Source organism: Delphinus delphis, chromosome 17, assembly GCF_949987515.2.
Source record: "Delphinus delphis chromosome 17, mDelDel1.2, whole genome shotgun sequence".
Classification (NCBI taxonomy): Eukaryota; Metazoa; Chordata; class Mammalia; order Artiodactyla; family Delphinidae; genus Delphinus; species Delphinus delphis.
This window is the reverse complement of record NC_082699.1, coordinates 51,753,385-51,766,967: the sequence shown is the minus strand read 5'-3', so window position 1 is coordinate 51,766,967 and position 13,583 is coordinate 51,753,385. Positions and strand designations below refer to the sequence as shown.

The following is a 13,583-nucleotide window of genomic DNA, read 5'->3' as shown; positions in this document are numbered from 1 at the left end:
ACTGTATTTTTTAGCAACTTGTAAGTGAAAATGTCTTCATTGCTAGCATAAAAATTTTTGTTGACCTTGTATTATTCTGTGATCTTGCTAAACTCACTTATTAGTTCCAAGATGTTCTTGGAGACTTCCTGGGATTTTACATGTTGACCATCAGGTTATCTGTAAACAGAGAGCTTTACTTCTTCCTTTCCAATCTGTATGCTTTTTATTCCTTTATCTTACTGCACCAGCGAAGTCATCAAGTACTATAACAAACAGATGTGGTAAGTGCATATCCTTGTCTTCTTCCCATCTTAATGTATTTAGTCTTTCATTGAGTAGCATGCTAGGTGTAAGTTTTGTAGATGCTTTTTACCAAATTGAGGTAGTTTCCTTCTATTGCTGAGTTGTTTTTTTCATCATAAATGGGTATTGAATTTTTTCAAATGCTTTTTTCAGATCAGTTGACATCATGTACTTTTTCTTATTTTCTTCTTAATATGATAAATTACATTGACCAATTTTCAAATATTAAAGCAAGAGTCTTGCATATCTGGAATAAAGCCCACTTCATTGTGTAAACAACTCAAATGTCTTTCCATGGTGAATGCATTACCAGACTGTGATAACTCTATACAATGGAATATTATTTAGCAATACAAAGGAACAAATTATTGACACATACAACAACACTCATAGAGCTAAAGGGCAACATGTTGAGTTAAAGAAGTCAGTCTCAAAAGGTTACAAATTGTATGACTCCACTGATATAACATTTTTACAGTGAGAAAATTATAGCAACAGAGAAACAAATCAGTGGACAGCAGGCATTAGAGTTAGATGAGGATGTAACATGTAACCTAATAAGGAGCAGCAAGAAGAAGTTCCTTTGTGATATACATTCTATATCCTGATTGTGGTGATGGTAAAATGAATCTACATATGTAACACTTCATAAACAGAAAAGAAAAAAAAGGCATGTAAAAATTGTGAAATCTGAATACAGTCTGTACCTGAGTTAATAATACTGCTGCAATGTCAATTTCCTGGTTTAACAATGTACTAAGGTTACATAAGATAATAGGGAGTTTACCAGTACATGGGAATTCTCTGTATTGCTTTTGCAACTTCTTGTGAGTCTTAAAGTATTTTAAAATAAGACATTGTCTTTAAAATACAGTAGGAAAAAAAAAAGAGGGGTGTGACCTCTGAAAGATGAGTTAAGGAAGGCTTTGTTTTATAGAGAGGGAACAACAAGTACCAAGTTTGTAGAAGGAAGCGTAACAAGGCCACTGAATTTAAGCGTAGCTAAATTCAGAAACAAAGGGGAAGAGTAGAGGACGACAGTTTACAGTTAAGAAAATCTGAATCTTCCTTCCTGGTTCTGACAGCATATAGAACCTCAAAGGTCATATTTAAGGCAACAAATGGGAAACAACTGAAGAGTTTTAAAGAGGGGGAGGGTAAAAAGGCATTATTAGTGATGTTTTGTCACATTCTAATTGTAGTGAAGAATGGAGCAGGGGAAGTGAAGATGCTCTCTAGCCACTGTTGTAGTCTAGGAGTCAGTAGTGGTAGCTTGGTGTAGGGTAGTGGTGGCAATAGAAATGGAGAAGCGTGGATAGATTTGAGGTATGGAACATGGCATGACTTAAAAGACTGAACATGTCCATTAGATTGGTGACATGGAACTAAACTATTTCAAAGGAACAATGCAGGGGGTGAAGGGAATGCCAGACTGGAGCAATTTAAAGAATGGGAAAACAGACATGAGTTTAGACAAGTGAGGAAATTTGGCTGTAAAAAGAGAAAAATGGGTAGTGGCTGAAGTGGGACTGTGGAAATGAAGGAAGATGTTTTAAAAAGTGGTAGCAAACTGAGCATATTTTAGTGTTAACAGGAAGAATCTAGTTGAAATAAAAAAGAGAAGAGGTAATGAAGAAAAAAATAGTTTAAGGACAAATGTGAAGAAAAGACAAAGTTTTGGGAAGTCAGGAAGGGAGTGTGGCAAATTCATGAAGCTAAAGTATGGCTAAAGCATAAAAAATGAGGAAGACAGTGGTGGGAAATAGCTCAGAAAAGGGTAGGGCCAATTTCTTTTACTCTAAGAGGAAAAGAGGTGAATTTGGGCACAAGAATGTCATACTGGGTATGTTTTTATCTCATAACTTCTCTTTTTCTCTGTGAAACAGTAAGAGAGCCTTGTTAGTTAACTAGGGCTGCCTTAATAAAGTACACAGAGGACTGGGTGTCTTAAAACAACAGAAATTTATTTCATCACAGTTCTAAAGGCCAGAAGTCCAAGATCAAGGTGTCAGCAGGGTTGGTTTCTTCTGAGGAAACTCTCCTTATCTTGTAGATGGACATCTTCTCTTCGTCTTCTCATGGTCCTTCCGCTGTATGTCTGTGTCCTAATCTCTCCTTATAAAGATATCAATCATATTGAATTAGGGCTCACCAATATGACCTAATTTTACTTAATGACCACTTTAAAGACTCAATCTCCAAATAAAGTCACATTCAGAGGCACCAGGGCTTAGAACTTCAAATATGAAATTTTGGGGAAGACACAATTCAGCCTATAAAAGAGGTTACTTGCCAAGAATGAGAAGAGAGATAGGATAAATTACAGGTTCAAAGTGAAAGAGGTTTGAAATAGTTCTAAATAGTTTGAAATACTTCTATTAACTATAAAAGAAGTAACATCTTTAATGGGTAATTTTGTTTAAATTCAATTTAATTAAAACTGAAATTCTGACTTCATTATTCCATTAAAAAATTCTTTTACAAGCCAGAAAATCTGAATTCTAGTCCTTGCTCTGCTAACAAGCAATGTCCCTTAGATATATCTGGCTCTCATTTTTGTCAAGGAACAACCTATCAGAGACTAGACATATGCCTTAGAATATGCTAGAAGGAGCACTGACTTGGGAATGCCTGACATCCTGGTCCAATTACCTGCTCTGTCACAGAAGAGCTTAATTTCTCAGAACCTCACTTCCTCATCCTAAAATGCAGAACAACTAAATCTCTCTAAAGTCCCTCCTACACTCCTACTATAGTTCTTTGAATTTAAATGTTACTTTGAGAATAAAGGGATTATAGAATTAAAGAAAAAAAATTCTTCTAAATATTTGATAATAAAAATTGTATGCTTCCAACATATTGAAACATTGATTTTCCATTTCAACTTTTTCTACGTCCTCCTCTGTTCCCAAGTCAATATTATCCTCATGATTAAAGACACTCTAAATATGCCTTTTTCTCACCTCTGTTGGCTTAAATACTAGGTGCTGAGTTGGAACAAGATACTACTTCTTTTGTTACATGTAATTATCTACTTAATTTTAAATCATTAAATTCTAAAATAGCATCCCTAGCATGTCTAAGATAAGAGTTTTGCATCTTAAAAAAAAAGCTGAATGATGGATATATTAGTCAGAAACATATATGGCTAAAGTAACAAAAAATAAAAACAATGGCTTAACAATCAAGAGTTTATTTTTCTCATTTAGTTAGTGCAGAAGCTAGCAATTGCTCTTGTTGGTTCAAGTGTTCAGCCAATCAGGGACCCAGGCTCCCAGTAATCTTTCTACGGAACCATCTCTGAAATACAGCTTTAATTCTCATATTTGCTATTTCATGCTTGTAAGATGGCTATTATACCTCCAGGCTTGTTGTTGGCATTCATGGCCAGAAGAAGCAAAAAGCCTCAGCTCACAAAACTTTGACTTTTTAATTTGAAAGAAAGGCCCTTCCCCACAGCTTCTGTTCATTTCATTAGCCCTAATTAGGCCACATGCCCAGATTTTGGATATCTGCACTTTCAAATATGGTGGCCATGAGTCACATGCAGCTATTAAAATTAAAATTAAATAAAAAATTCCATTTCTCGGTTGTCCTGGCTACATTTCAAGTGCTTAATAGCCACATACAGCTAGTGGCTACCACATTAGGTAGCACAAATATGGAATATTTCCTTCAATGCAAAAAGTTCTGCCTTGGCATATCACGGACCATATGGAATGAAACCACTTCTCTTTCAGATCAATCATGATACTTCCCTTGGGGCTGAGGGTAAGGTCCAAACCTCGTGGAATAACAGGGATCTGTGCTCCTATCTGAACAATATAGGATACAGTCAACAAGGAAGAAGGTAAAAGCAGTTGGGTGGGCAATTGTCTGCCACAATGAGATTATCATTATATATAATTGAATTTTATAAATTATTACACATTAACAATGTACTTAATAAATAAAAGATTCCTGGCAAGGAGGTATTAAAATTAGAAAAAATAAAGTGAAACTAAAGGCTGACAGTTATAAGGGACACTAAATTACTTATTACAAAAATACTGCTAAAGTAAACACTACGCTAGTGACTCATGGGAGGAGATTAAAGGGAAGAAAGGTAGTGGAATAATATGTGGGCACTATTTTCTTTATAGCAAACAAATCTGAAATGTCTGATTGTGTTGAAAATGGTCACTAAATTCATGGGCAAAAACAGTGTATCTTGTGATAACAATTATTAATTTATAAGAATTATCTTCATATGGGAAGAGTTATTTCACATCTGCCCATTACTCAGGGCAAAATAAAATGAAAAAAACTGCAAAATGAAAGAATTAGACTAGATGTGGAGAATAATTTACTAACAGAATAACTCAAAAGGTTAAAAAGCTGATACTGACAATAGTTTTCTTCCTTAAGACTTCCAGGTTGTCAATTCTTCCATGATCTCCAATTTGTGCAAATAAAGCAATAACGAGCATGCTGGAGTCTCTGTATTATGTTGGTAATTAATTAATTAAAATTTATATATGTAGTTCTATATGTAATATATAAGTTATGTATATAAATTACAAACTAATATTAACAATATTTGCTCTGAATGAACAACTGCCTATTTTAAAAACTGATTTGTGTCTGAATAAAGTGGTTAACTCTCAAAGTTCTTTCTATTCTATTGCGAAACATGCAAAATACTGCTAAAGGTAGTGTAATGGTTGTTCACTATGAAAAGAGAAAAAAAGGAAAAAGAAATTCTAATTATTATTACTGAGGAGTAATGAGATATGAGAATTGTAAAAAATTTGCTTCTAAAGATAGTTTAGATATTCTTATTTTTCCCTAAAGTAAAAATAACTAAGCCACTGAAACCCCTTCATTCCTATTATCTATGCTCTCTAAAAATTATGCCTTTTACATAGAGTTGAAAGTTGGGTAAATATTACTTTCATAAGGGTTAAATTTGAATATCGTAACATACATGAACCTTAAACCATTTTATAGGTAAAAAAAAATCTCAGTTATGTCCCATAGCAAAACAAAATTTTATAAAAAGATAGTGCTGAACTTTGGAGAATGATATATATTTTAATCAAGATTATCAGAATAACATTACAGCATATAAAATAATAGCCCACTGGAATACAGAGCGAAACCCAACCTGACGCTATAAAAAGAATGAAAATAATTTGCCAGCATGTTGCTTCTGTCACCTATACATGCTATGTATTTCCTATCACAAATAAAAAGGAGTTAACTAGAAATCGAGTTCTAAAACAATATAGTCACTCACTATTTGACTATAACAAAAAGAATCTAGAATTTTCATATGCAAGTTTAATAAATCATCAGTTTATTTAACAAGGTTATTTCTATATCAGATTGTGGTTTAAAAGCAGTTATATATGTATGATATGGAAAGAATGATGTACAATCAGTAAGAATCTTGTCAAATCTCTCTTCCATCGGCTTTTCCCATCTTCCTGCTTAGCAGTAAATGGCATTTTTAGGTTTATATAAACACATTCTTTACAACTGCCTTCTTAGCAGAAAATCAGTATATAAATAGCACTGGGCATCTAGTAAATAGGTCACAAACCAGTGAGCTCAATTTTACAGTTGTGAAATGTAATGTGAAAGAGTTTTTGAAACCTTAAGACTGGGTGATCTGCAGTGTTTCCAGCATGTCTTCGACTGCCTTGAGAGAGTATTTGGTTTCCTTCTTGCTTCGACCTGCAAACTAATTTTTAGAAAATGCAATTAGGCTCAATTTCAGTGGCAGGTTCAAAATCACAGTCTTACTTTCAAATTGTTAGAGAGTTAACATTATCTATTTTATCACTAGCATGAAATCTGCTATGTTCTTTTTCTTCAATAAAAAACAAAATTTGGGTTTTAAGGACATTTTCATTAAGGTTTCATCTTCAACTGACGTATATAAAAATTTCCGTGTGAAATTGGCCAGTTTAAATGTTTAAGTAGTATGATAACCTATAAAAACATTAACATGATTTTCAAACTGTACTCCCTCTTCAGACCAGAAAAGCTTTATGAAATAAAAAGCATAATTTAGAAATGAAATTTAGCTTATATTTATGTAGGAATGTGGACTACTTGTGTGGCCTCTAATCAACTTTTTACAATTTCAAACAAAGGTAAAATACAAATGTAAAGAAGTGTTATCAAACATTTTAGAGTTGCAAGAATTCTCCAAAACTACTTAGAGTGGGCTGCAATTTTTAATAATTTCCCAGATTTATTAGTTGACTAGATAATATCATGTTTCTGCAGCAAAAACCTATCAAATAAAACTCTATGCTACATATTAAAGTAAATGTTTTAAAATATGCATTTTTAGTTTATTAAGTCATAATTTATTTTATAATACCAAATTGGGATTGGATTTTACAATAAAAACAAAATATAGTACATTAAATACTATCTTTGTACATTTAAAAGCAAATTCATGTGTATTAAATTCAATATAGTGCATGATAAGTGGGGAAAACACTGTTGAATACCCCATGCTGATTTCAAAATGAGTTTTCTAACTAGACTGCCAATTCCCATCATTTATCAGTTTGACTTAACACTACAGATTTACTAGATAACTATATATTCCTTGTTAAGGAAGGGGAAGGTTTATTATAACTATATTACCTGTTTTTCCCCTGGTTAAAGTATTAACATTTTCTATTAGCAACATACAGTATTTTCAAGTTAACATCTAAGCACTCAGTATACTTTCAAGTGACTGATCTTTCCTTCAAATATCAATGCTGTCTTAGGTACTTAGTACTTGATTTATGATGTGTTCCTTCTCTTTTGTAATTAACTTAATTTGGCAAACTTCTTGTGACCTGTTGAGAAAGATTAAGTGATCAAGCACAGGTAACATCGTAGAAGCAATAGGCTTCAGGAATTGGTAACCTGCCTCTGACCTCTCTGGCTGCAGCTTAACATTATGATTCTCCTATTTCCTAAACCATTAGCTTCTGTGGTTGAATCTTGATTTGATAGAGTAACTAAACGGGATTTCTAGAGGAAATGCCAGGGAAAGAGAAAAAGCTTCTTGTAAGAATCAAGATCACTTTGCCTTTCATAAGACATTATTAACTTAAGGAATTCAAATGCTGAATATACAGGCCATAATTTAAAAATATGGCAATAGCAACACCACATTTAAAACTCTGCCCTTTCATAATTTCCCTTGGTGAGTAAAGGATGTGGAGTGTGCTTATTACTCCTATTACCCAGTTGATAGAGTCACTTTCACAAGGACTTACCAAGAACAGAAAGCCTTTTCTTTTACTACTGCCTACCCAAAGTAAACAGGAATTGTCCTAATCAGATATTTAAAGGTCTAATTCTAAGAAAAAGCTTTTGATGGGTTGGGGGAAGGGGTACAAAATAGGACACCTAATTTTTTAAATGGAAAATAAAAATGAAAAATTTGTGTAGCGCTGAAATCATAGTATTTTAAAATATAGCATTTTTCTTGATTTGTATTTAAATGTAATAAAATAATAAATACAAATTTGTGATTTTTAAAATTAGCTAATTTTAGAAAACCACCTAAGATTGTATATCAACACTACCGACAACCAGTGCAATTTAGAATAAACCAAACGAACTTGTGTCAGAACAAATAAAAAGAAAGTTGGAAATATAAATCTATCACTTCAAATTTTACCTGACATGCAATTATTTTGTCTATTCTAGAATTATATGGCAATTTAACTGATTAAGCCGGAATCCTATTTTTCCCTCAAATCATGATTTAATTTTCTATTTCCCAAAAGGATAGTAATAGAATCACCTCTGCAATCACAAATAACATATGGATCACTAGCACAGACGAATTTAACAGAGTACCAAAGAAGCATTTATCTGGAAAATTACTGTGAGTAGGTTCACATTAAAGTTTTTCATGAGCATTAATCAAACTTGCCTGCCTCTACTGAACATGCTAAACCAATTACCTAATTGAAAAGCAAGTAGTAGCCATATTGTGTTTCATTAAGTAGAAACAAAGACAGAAAGCAGTTCTTAAAATCTCATTTTCTCTAATTTTTAAATGCCTAGAAAAACATTACAATAAGGAATACTTACTATACACTTTATACTTGTTTATATGCCTAGATATATAAAGTTCTCAATTAGATCCCAGAGATTTATTACTAAAATGTCAGTCTCTGAAAATTATACTTTTCCACATTAATCACAAATTCTGCATTTTTATTTTTCACACAGATTTTGCTTAAGTAAACTTTTTTCATAATTTCCTGATGGATCTTAAAGAAAACTAACCAGAAAACCACTCAAATAATAAAAAATTGCTTATCAAATTCAAAGGTCAATGATTTACCCATTGTGATAACTGGAGTAAGTTGGGTTAAAATTCACAAATTTACAGTTTGTGGAAAATAATATGGGTGGACAAAGTAATAAGATAAATAAAATGGAGAAGTGGATTGATGAATCTCAGAAACATGCTGAGTGAAAGAAGCAATGCACAAAAGGGTACATAATCTATGATCTCATTTATATATAAAGTTCTAGTACAGGCAAAACTAATTTATAGTGATGAAAATCAAATCAGTGCTAGTCTGCAGTGTGGAATGGGGCTGACTACAAAGTGGCAGAGGGCTTTCTGGGCTGATGGAAACTGTATGCCTTGAATGGCATAGTGGTGAGAGAGGAGTATACATTTGTCAAAACTCAACTATACACTTAAAATGTGTGCATGTTATTGTATGTAAACTATACCTCAATAAAGTGGATAAAAAGAAAAATAAACAGAAACAGAAGGATGGAACTATGGAGTTATACAAAAGTGTAATAAACTGCCAAATGACCACATATTTCTCTTCCGATTGAGAGGTGAAATATTATATCCCCTGTATCTGGGTTCACCATGTGACTTGTTTTGCTCAATGGAATATTAGCCATATGTGACACAACCAGAGGCTCTGGAGTTTGCCTGTTTGCTGCTCCTGGAACCCTGAAACCATCATGTGAATAAGTCCAAATTAGCTTGCCAAATGGGAAATACAAGGCCCAGCACCCCCAGCTGACAGAGAGCCAACCATCAGACATTTAAGTGAGGCCATCAACCACTAGCATAGAGGAGAAAAGAAAATAAGTCCACTATAGACCTGTAGAATTACTCAACTGAGCACAAGCCTACATGATACCTACAGATTCATAAGCAAATAAGTCGTTATTTTAAACCACTATGTTAGCAAAAGGCAATAGATACAAATATTTATGAAATCTGATTCACATGAAGAAAATCACCAACTTCTATAGAAAAAGAATAGAGATGAAAATTTCAAAAGCAACAAAAGATTTTATTTAAAACCCATTACGGGGACTTCCCTGGTGGTCCAGTGGTTAAGACTCTGTGCTTCTACTGCAGGCGGCACAGGTTCGATCCCTGGTTAGGGAACTAAGATCCTGCATGCCGCGCAGCGCAACCAAACAAAAACAAAAATAAACAAAAAAAATGTTACTAGTGTCTAGAAGCAAAAATAAATTTTGCATGATGGGTGATTCCTAATTGAGAGGTATTTTAGGCTGCTATACAGAAACCTGACATTATCAACTGAGAGATGTTATCTTTTTGGAGTGGTATCCAAGATGACAGAAACTTACAAAAATTCCTTATACTATCCTTTCCCTTAGAGTCAAGAAAAGGCAAATCATACCGTCAGGAAAGATGTGTAAAACATCACTGGGTACTATGGAGTTTATGGTGCCAAAGTCGAAGACTGAAGAGCACAGATGATATTCTCAGAGCTCTTTCCAAAAACACTGAGACTTTACAAAATAAGTCTATGAAAAGAGAATGGATCTAATAAGACAATTTAAAAAAATTTGTTTAAAGAGAATGGCAGGGAGGGAAAATATTACTAACGAATAGGGTTTGGATATATGAGCAATGACTTAAAATATCGAAATGATGGATTCATGTCTAATGGTAAAGTGCATCTCATATGGCAGGGAAGGGCATGCTTGCCTGGTCTTGCATTACTGAAGAGACAGTGAAAACGAGGAAAAACAAACAAACAAACAAAATGAAACTCTAAATTTAGTTACTACGGAGAGCTTTGGGTCTGAAATGAAAAAGGAAACAAGTGAGGGTAGGATATCACTTGTTCACATGAGAAAATAACTAAGAAGGGAGTTGGAAACTATAATTACAGTTTTAGAAACATTTATACCTGACATCTCTTTATAAAGGCAGTATATTGTGGCCATTAAGAGCATCAAACTTGGAGTCAGGCTGCCTAGGTTTGAAAATCGCTCCTGTTCATATCCAGTTATATCACCTTGGAGAAAGTTATTTAATCTTTCATGCCTTAATTTCCTCATTTGTAAAACAAGAAAAGTACCTACCTTATAATAAATTTTGTTTGCTATTATAACTGTTATTGTTGTTACTGCTATTGTAATTGCAATAAAAATAGCAGACATAATAAAGTGAACTTACAGCATGCAATTAGTAAACACAATATAAGGTGTATTACTGTGATATGGTAAAAAGTATGTATCAACTCCTTTAATACTCAGAAAACTTTTATTATGTCCATCTTGCAAATGAAAAGCCAGGCCCAGAGATGGTATATAATTTGTCCATGGCCACATGTCAGAGCCAAACTTGGAAGCCAGATGATACAGGCTCGCGCATCTGTGTTCTCTCTCAACTATTATAAGGTAGCAGCTTTCATAGAATGGGACTCATGACAGAATACAGAGATAGAAACACTGGAAAGCTATGCAGGGGGGAACAGACCTCTATTTTCACATAATACATAAAAATTAGTTCCAAATGGATTGTGGATCTAAATGTGAAAAGTAGAAGAAAAAAAACTCCAAAGACACACAAGATTATCTTTATGACCATCAGTAGCAAATGATTTCTTAAGCAGAACATAAAAGACAAACCATAAAGGAAATGAACGATTAGGGTGAAGATAATCTTCAAAACTTTCTTCATCAAAATCATTTGAGAGTGATTGCAACTAAGGAGTTAAAAAGATCTGCTACACATATAATGAACAAAGGGCCCATAATCAAAAAACTAAAAAACAAAATAAAAAGTCATAAACCAATGAAAAACATAGACTTCATGAAAGAAGATATCCAAACAGCCAATAAACATATGAAAAAGTGTTCAACCTCACTGGTCATCAGGGAGATACAAAACAAAACCATGAAGACACCACTACACATACACCAGAATGACTATAATTACAAAAACTGACAGAAGGATGTGTTGGTGAAAATGTGGAACTATGAGAACGCTCAAACACTGCTGGTGGGACTACAAACAAGTAGTCTGGAAAACCAGCTTTATCTACTTCAGTTAGATATATATACATCCTATGACACAGTATTTCCACTCAAAGGTATACACCCCTAAGAAGTACATGTACATATACACCAAGAGACTTGTACAGCAATATCAGTGTAGTATTATTCATAATAGCCCCAAACAGGAAATAATCCAAACGCCTATCAACAACTGAATAAAGGGGCTTCCCTGGTGGCACAGTGGCTGAGAATCCGCCTGCCAATGCAGGGGACACAGGTTCGAGCCCCAGTCCAGGAAGATCCCATATGCTGTGGAGCAACTAAGCCCATGCGCCACAACTACTGAGCCTGTGCTCTAACGCCCGCGAGCCACAACTACTGAGCCTGCGTGCTGCAACTACTGAAGCCCGTGTGCCTGGAGCCTGTGCTCCGCAACAAGAAAAGCCACCACAATGAGAAGCCCGCACACTGCAAAGAAGAGTAGCCCCCGCCTGCCACAATTAGAGAAAGCCCGTGAGCAGCGACGAAGATGCAACACAGCCAAATATAAATAAGTAAATAAAATAAATTTTAAAAAACTGAATAAATAAATTATAGTATGTTCATATAATAGACTACAGTACAATGAAAATGAATGAACTACAAACTTAAAGATAAACCTCATAAATCATGCAATAGGCCAGACAAAAATAAATACATACTGTATGATTCTATAAATTTCAAAAAAAAGCCAAAACTATGGGATTATAAATTTGTACTTTTGAGGAGAATACAAGGAGTAGAATTTGAAAGAAGGTACCAGGAAGGTTTTGGGGTGCTGTAATGTTTCTATTTATTGACCTGGATACATTTACTTGTATAATTCATTGGAATGTATCTTTGTGACTTGGGTTCATTTTTCCATGTATGTTATAATTTAACAAAAATTGATTTTAGGAATATAGTCATGCCAGGTCAAAAAAAGCACTCTCTGAGCAGCTAGTTGTTTCTCAAAAATATCTTAAAAACAATGATGTAGTTTGCACACTATTATTTTCATATTATCCAAGTCTTATTTATTTATTTATTTATTTTGCGGTACGTCGGCTTCTCACTGTTGTGGCCTCTCCCGTTGCGGAGCACAGGCTCCGGACGCGCAGGCTCAGCGGCCATGGCTCACGGGCCCAGCTGCTCCGCAGCATGTGGGATCTTCCCGGACCGGGGCACGAACCCATGTCCCCTGCATCGGCAGGCGGACTCTCAACCACTGCGTAACCAGGGAAGCCCCCAAGTCTTATTTTTAAATCACAAACTATCCCTCCCTCCCTCGCAACCCCCAACCCCCAAGCCTACTCTGTGTGGAACCCCTCGAGCCATCTCAAACTCCATTTGAAGAAGCATAGCTTAGCTAATATTTATAGATATTCTGACTTGCAATATGCCAACAGAACCAACATTCTCTATTATATATAATAAAACTACACAAAAGTGACTAAATGGTGTGATCACAGGGCACTGAATTGTTTTAATCTCCCCAACCAGGAGTACAAAAACAAAGAAATAAACAGCACCAAAACCAAGACCAAAATAAGAGGAAACAAACCCAACAAAGACATCTTTCAAAAAAAACTATATTGCAGGCAATCCTTCAAAACCCTAGAAGGTTGTTATACCACCAACAGTAGCAGGACCTACAAAAGCTCAACAGCTATGTGGTAGGCACTACAGGATGGAAAAGAGGACAACCTACTACTCTATAAGCCACCGAAGTAAAAAAAAAGTATGAACTGATGCAATGGCTTGCAAAACTAGGACAGTCTCATAGGCTCCAAATCAAAGTATAAGAAACTGCATGCAGGGCTTCCCTGGTGGCGCAGTGGTTGAGAATCTGCCTGCTAATGCAGGGGACACGGGTTCGAGCCCTGGTCTGGGAGGATCCCACATGCCGCGGAGCAACTAAGCCCGTGAGCCACAACTACTGAGCCTGCGCATCTGGAGCCTGTGCTCCGCACCAG

General features: G+C 34.9%; 1 protein-coding gene and 1 non-coding gene across 3 annotated transcripts in view; one reads left to right on the top strand and one right to left on the bottom strand.

Moving 5' to 3' along the window:
- Positions 1–2,204: 2,204 nt before the first annotated feature.
- Positions 2,205–13,583, bottom strand: part of EMC2 (ER membrane protein complex subunit 2) — a 52,397-nt gene continuing 41,018 nt past the window's right edge. The window contains exons 10-11 of one of the 2 annotated variants that reach the window (XM_059995065.1): positions 5,923–6,010; positions 2,205–2,400 (exon numbers count right to left, since the gene is read on the bottom strand). In XM_059995065.1, the coding sequence (XP_059851048.1) occupies positions 5,924–6,010 (87 nt within the window). In that variant the 3' untranslated portion in view covers positions 2,205–2,400; position 5,923. The remainder of the gene's footprint in view (positions 2,401–5,922; positions 6,011–13,583) is intronic. The other variant, XM_059995064.1, reaches the window with a different exon arrangement.
- TRNAR-UCU (transfer RNA arginine (anticodon UCU)) lies at positions 9,649–9,721 on the top strand. The gene has a single exon. It is a non-coding gene; the product is annotated as a tRNA-Arg (tRNA).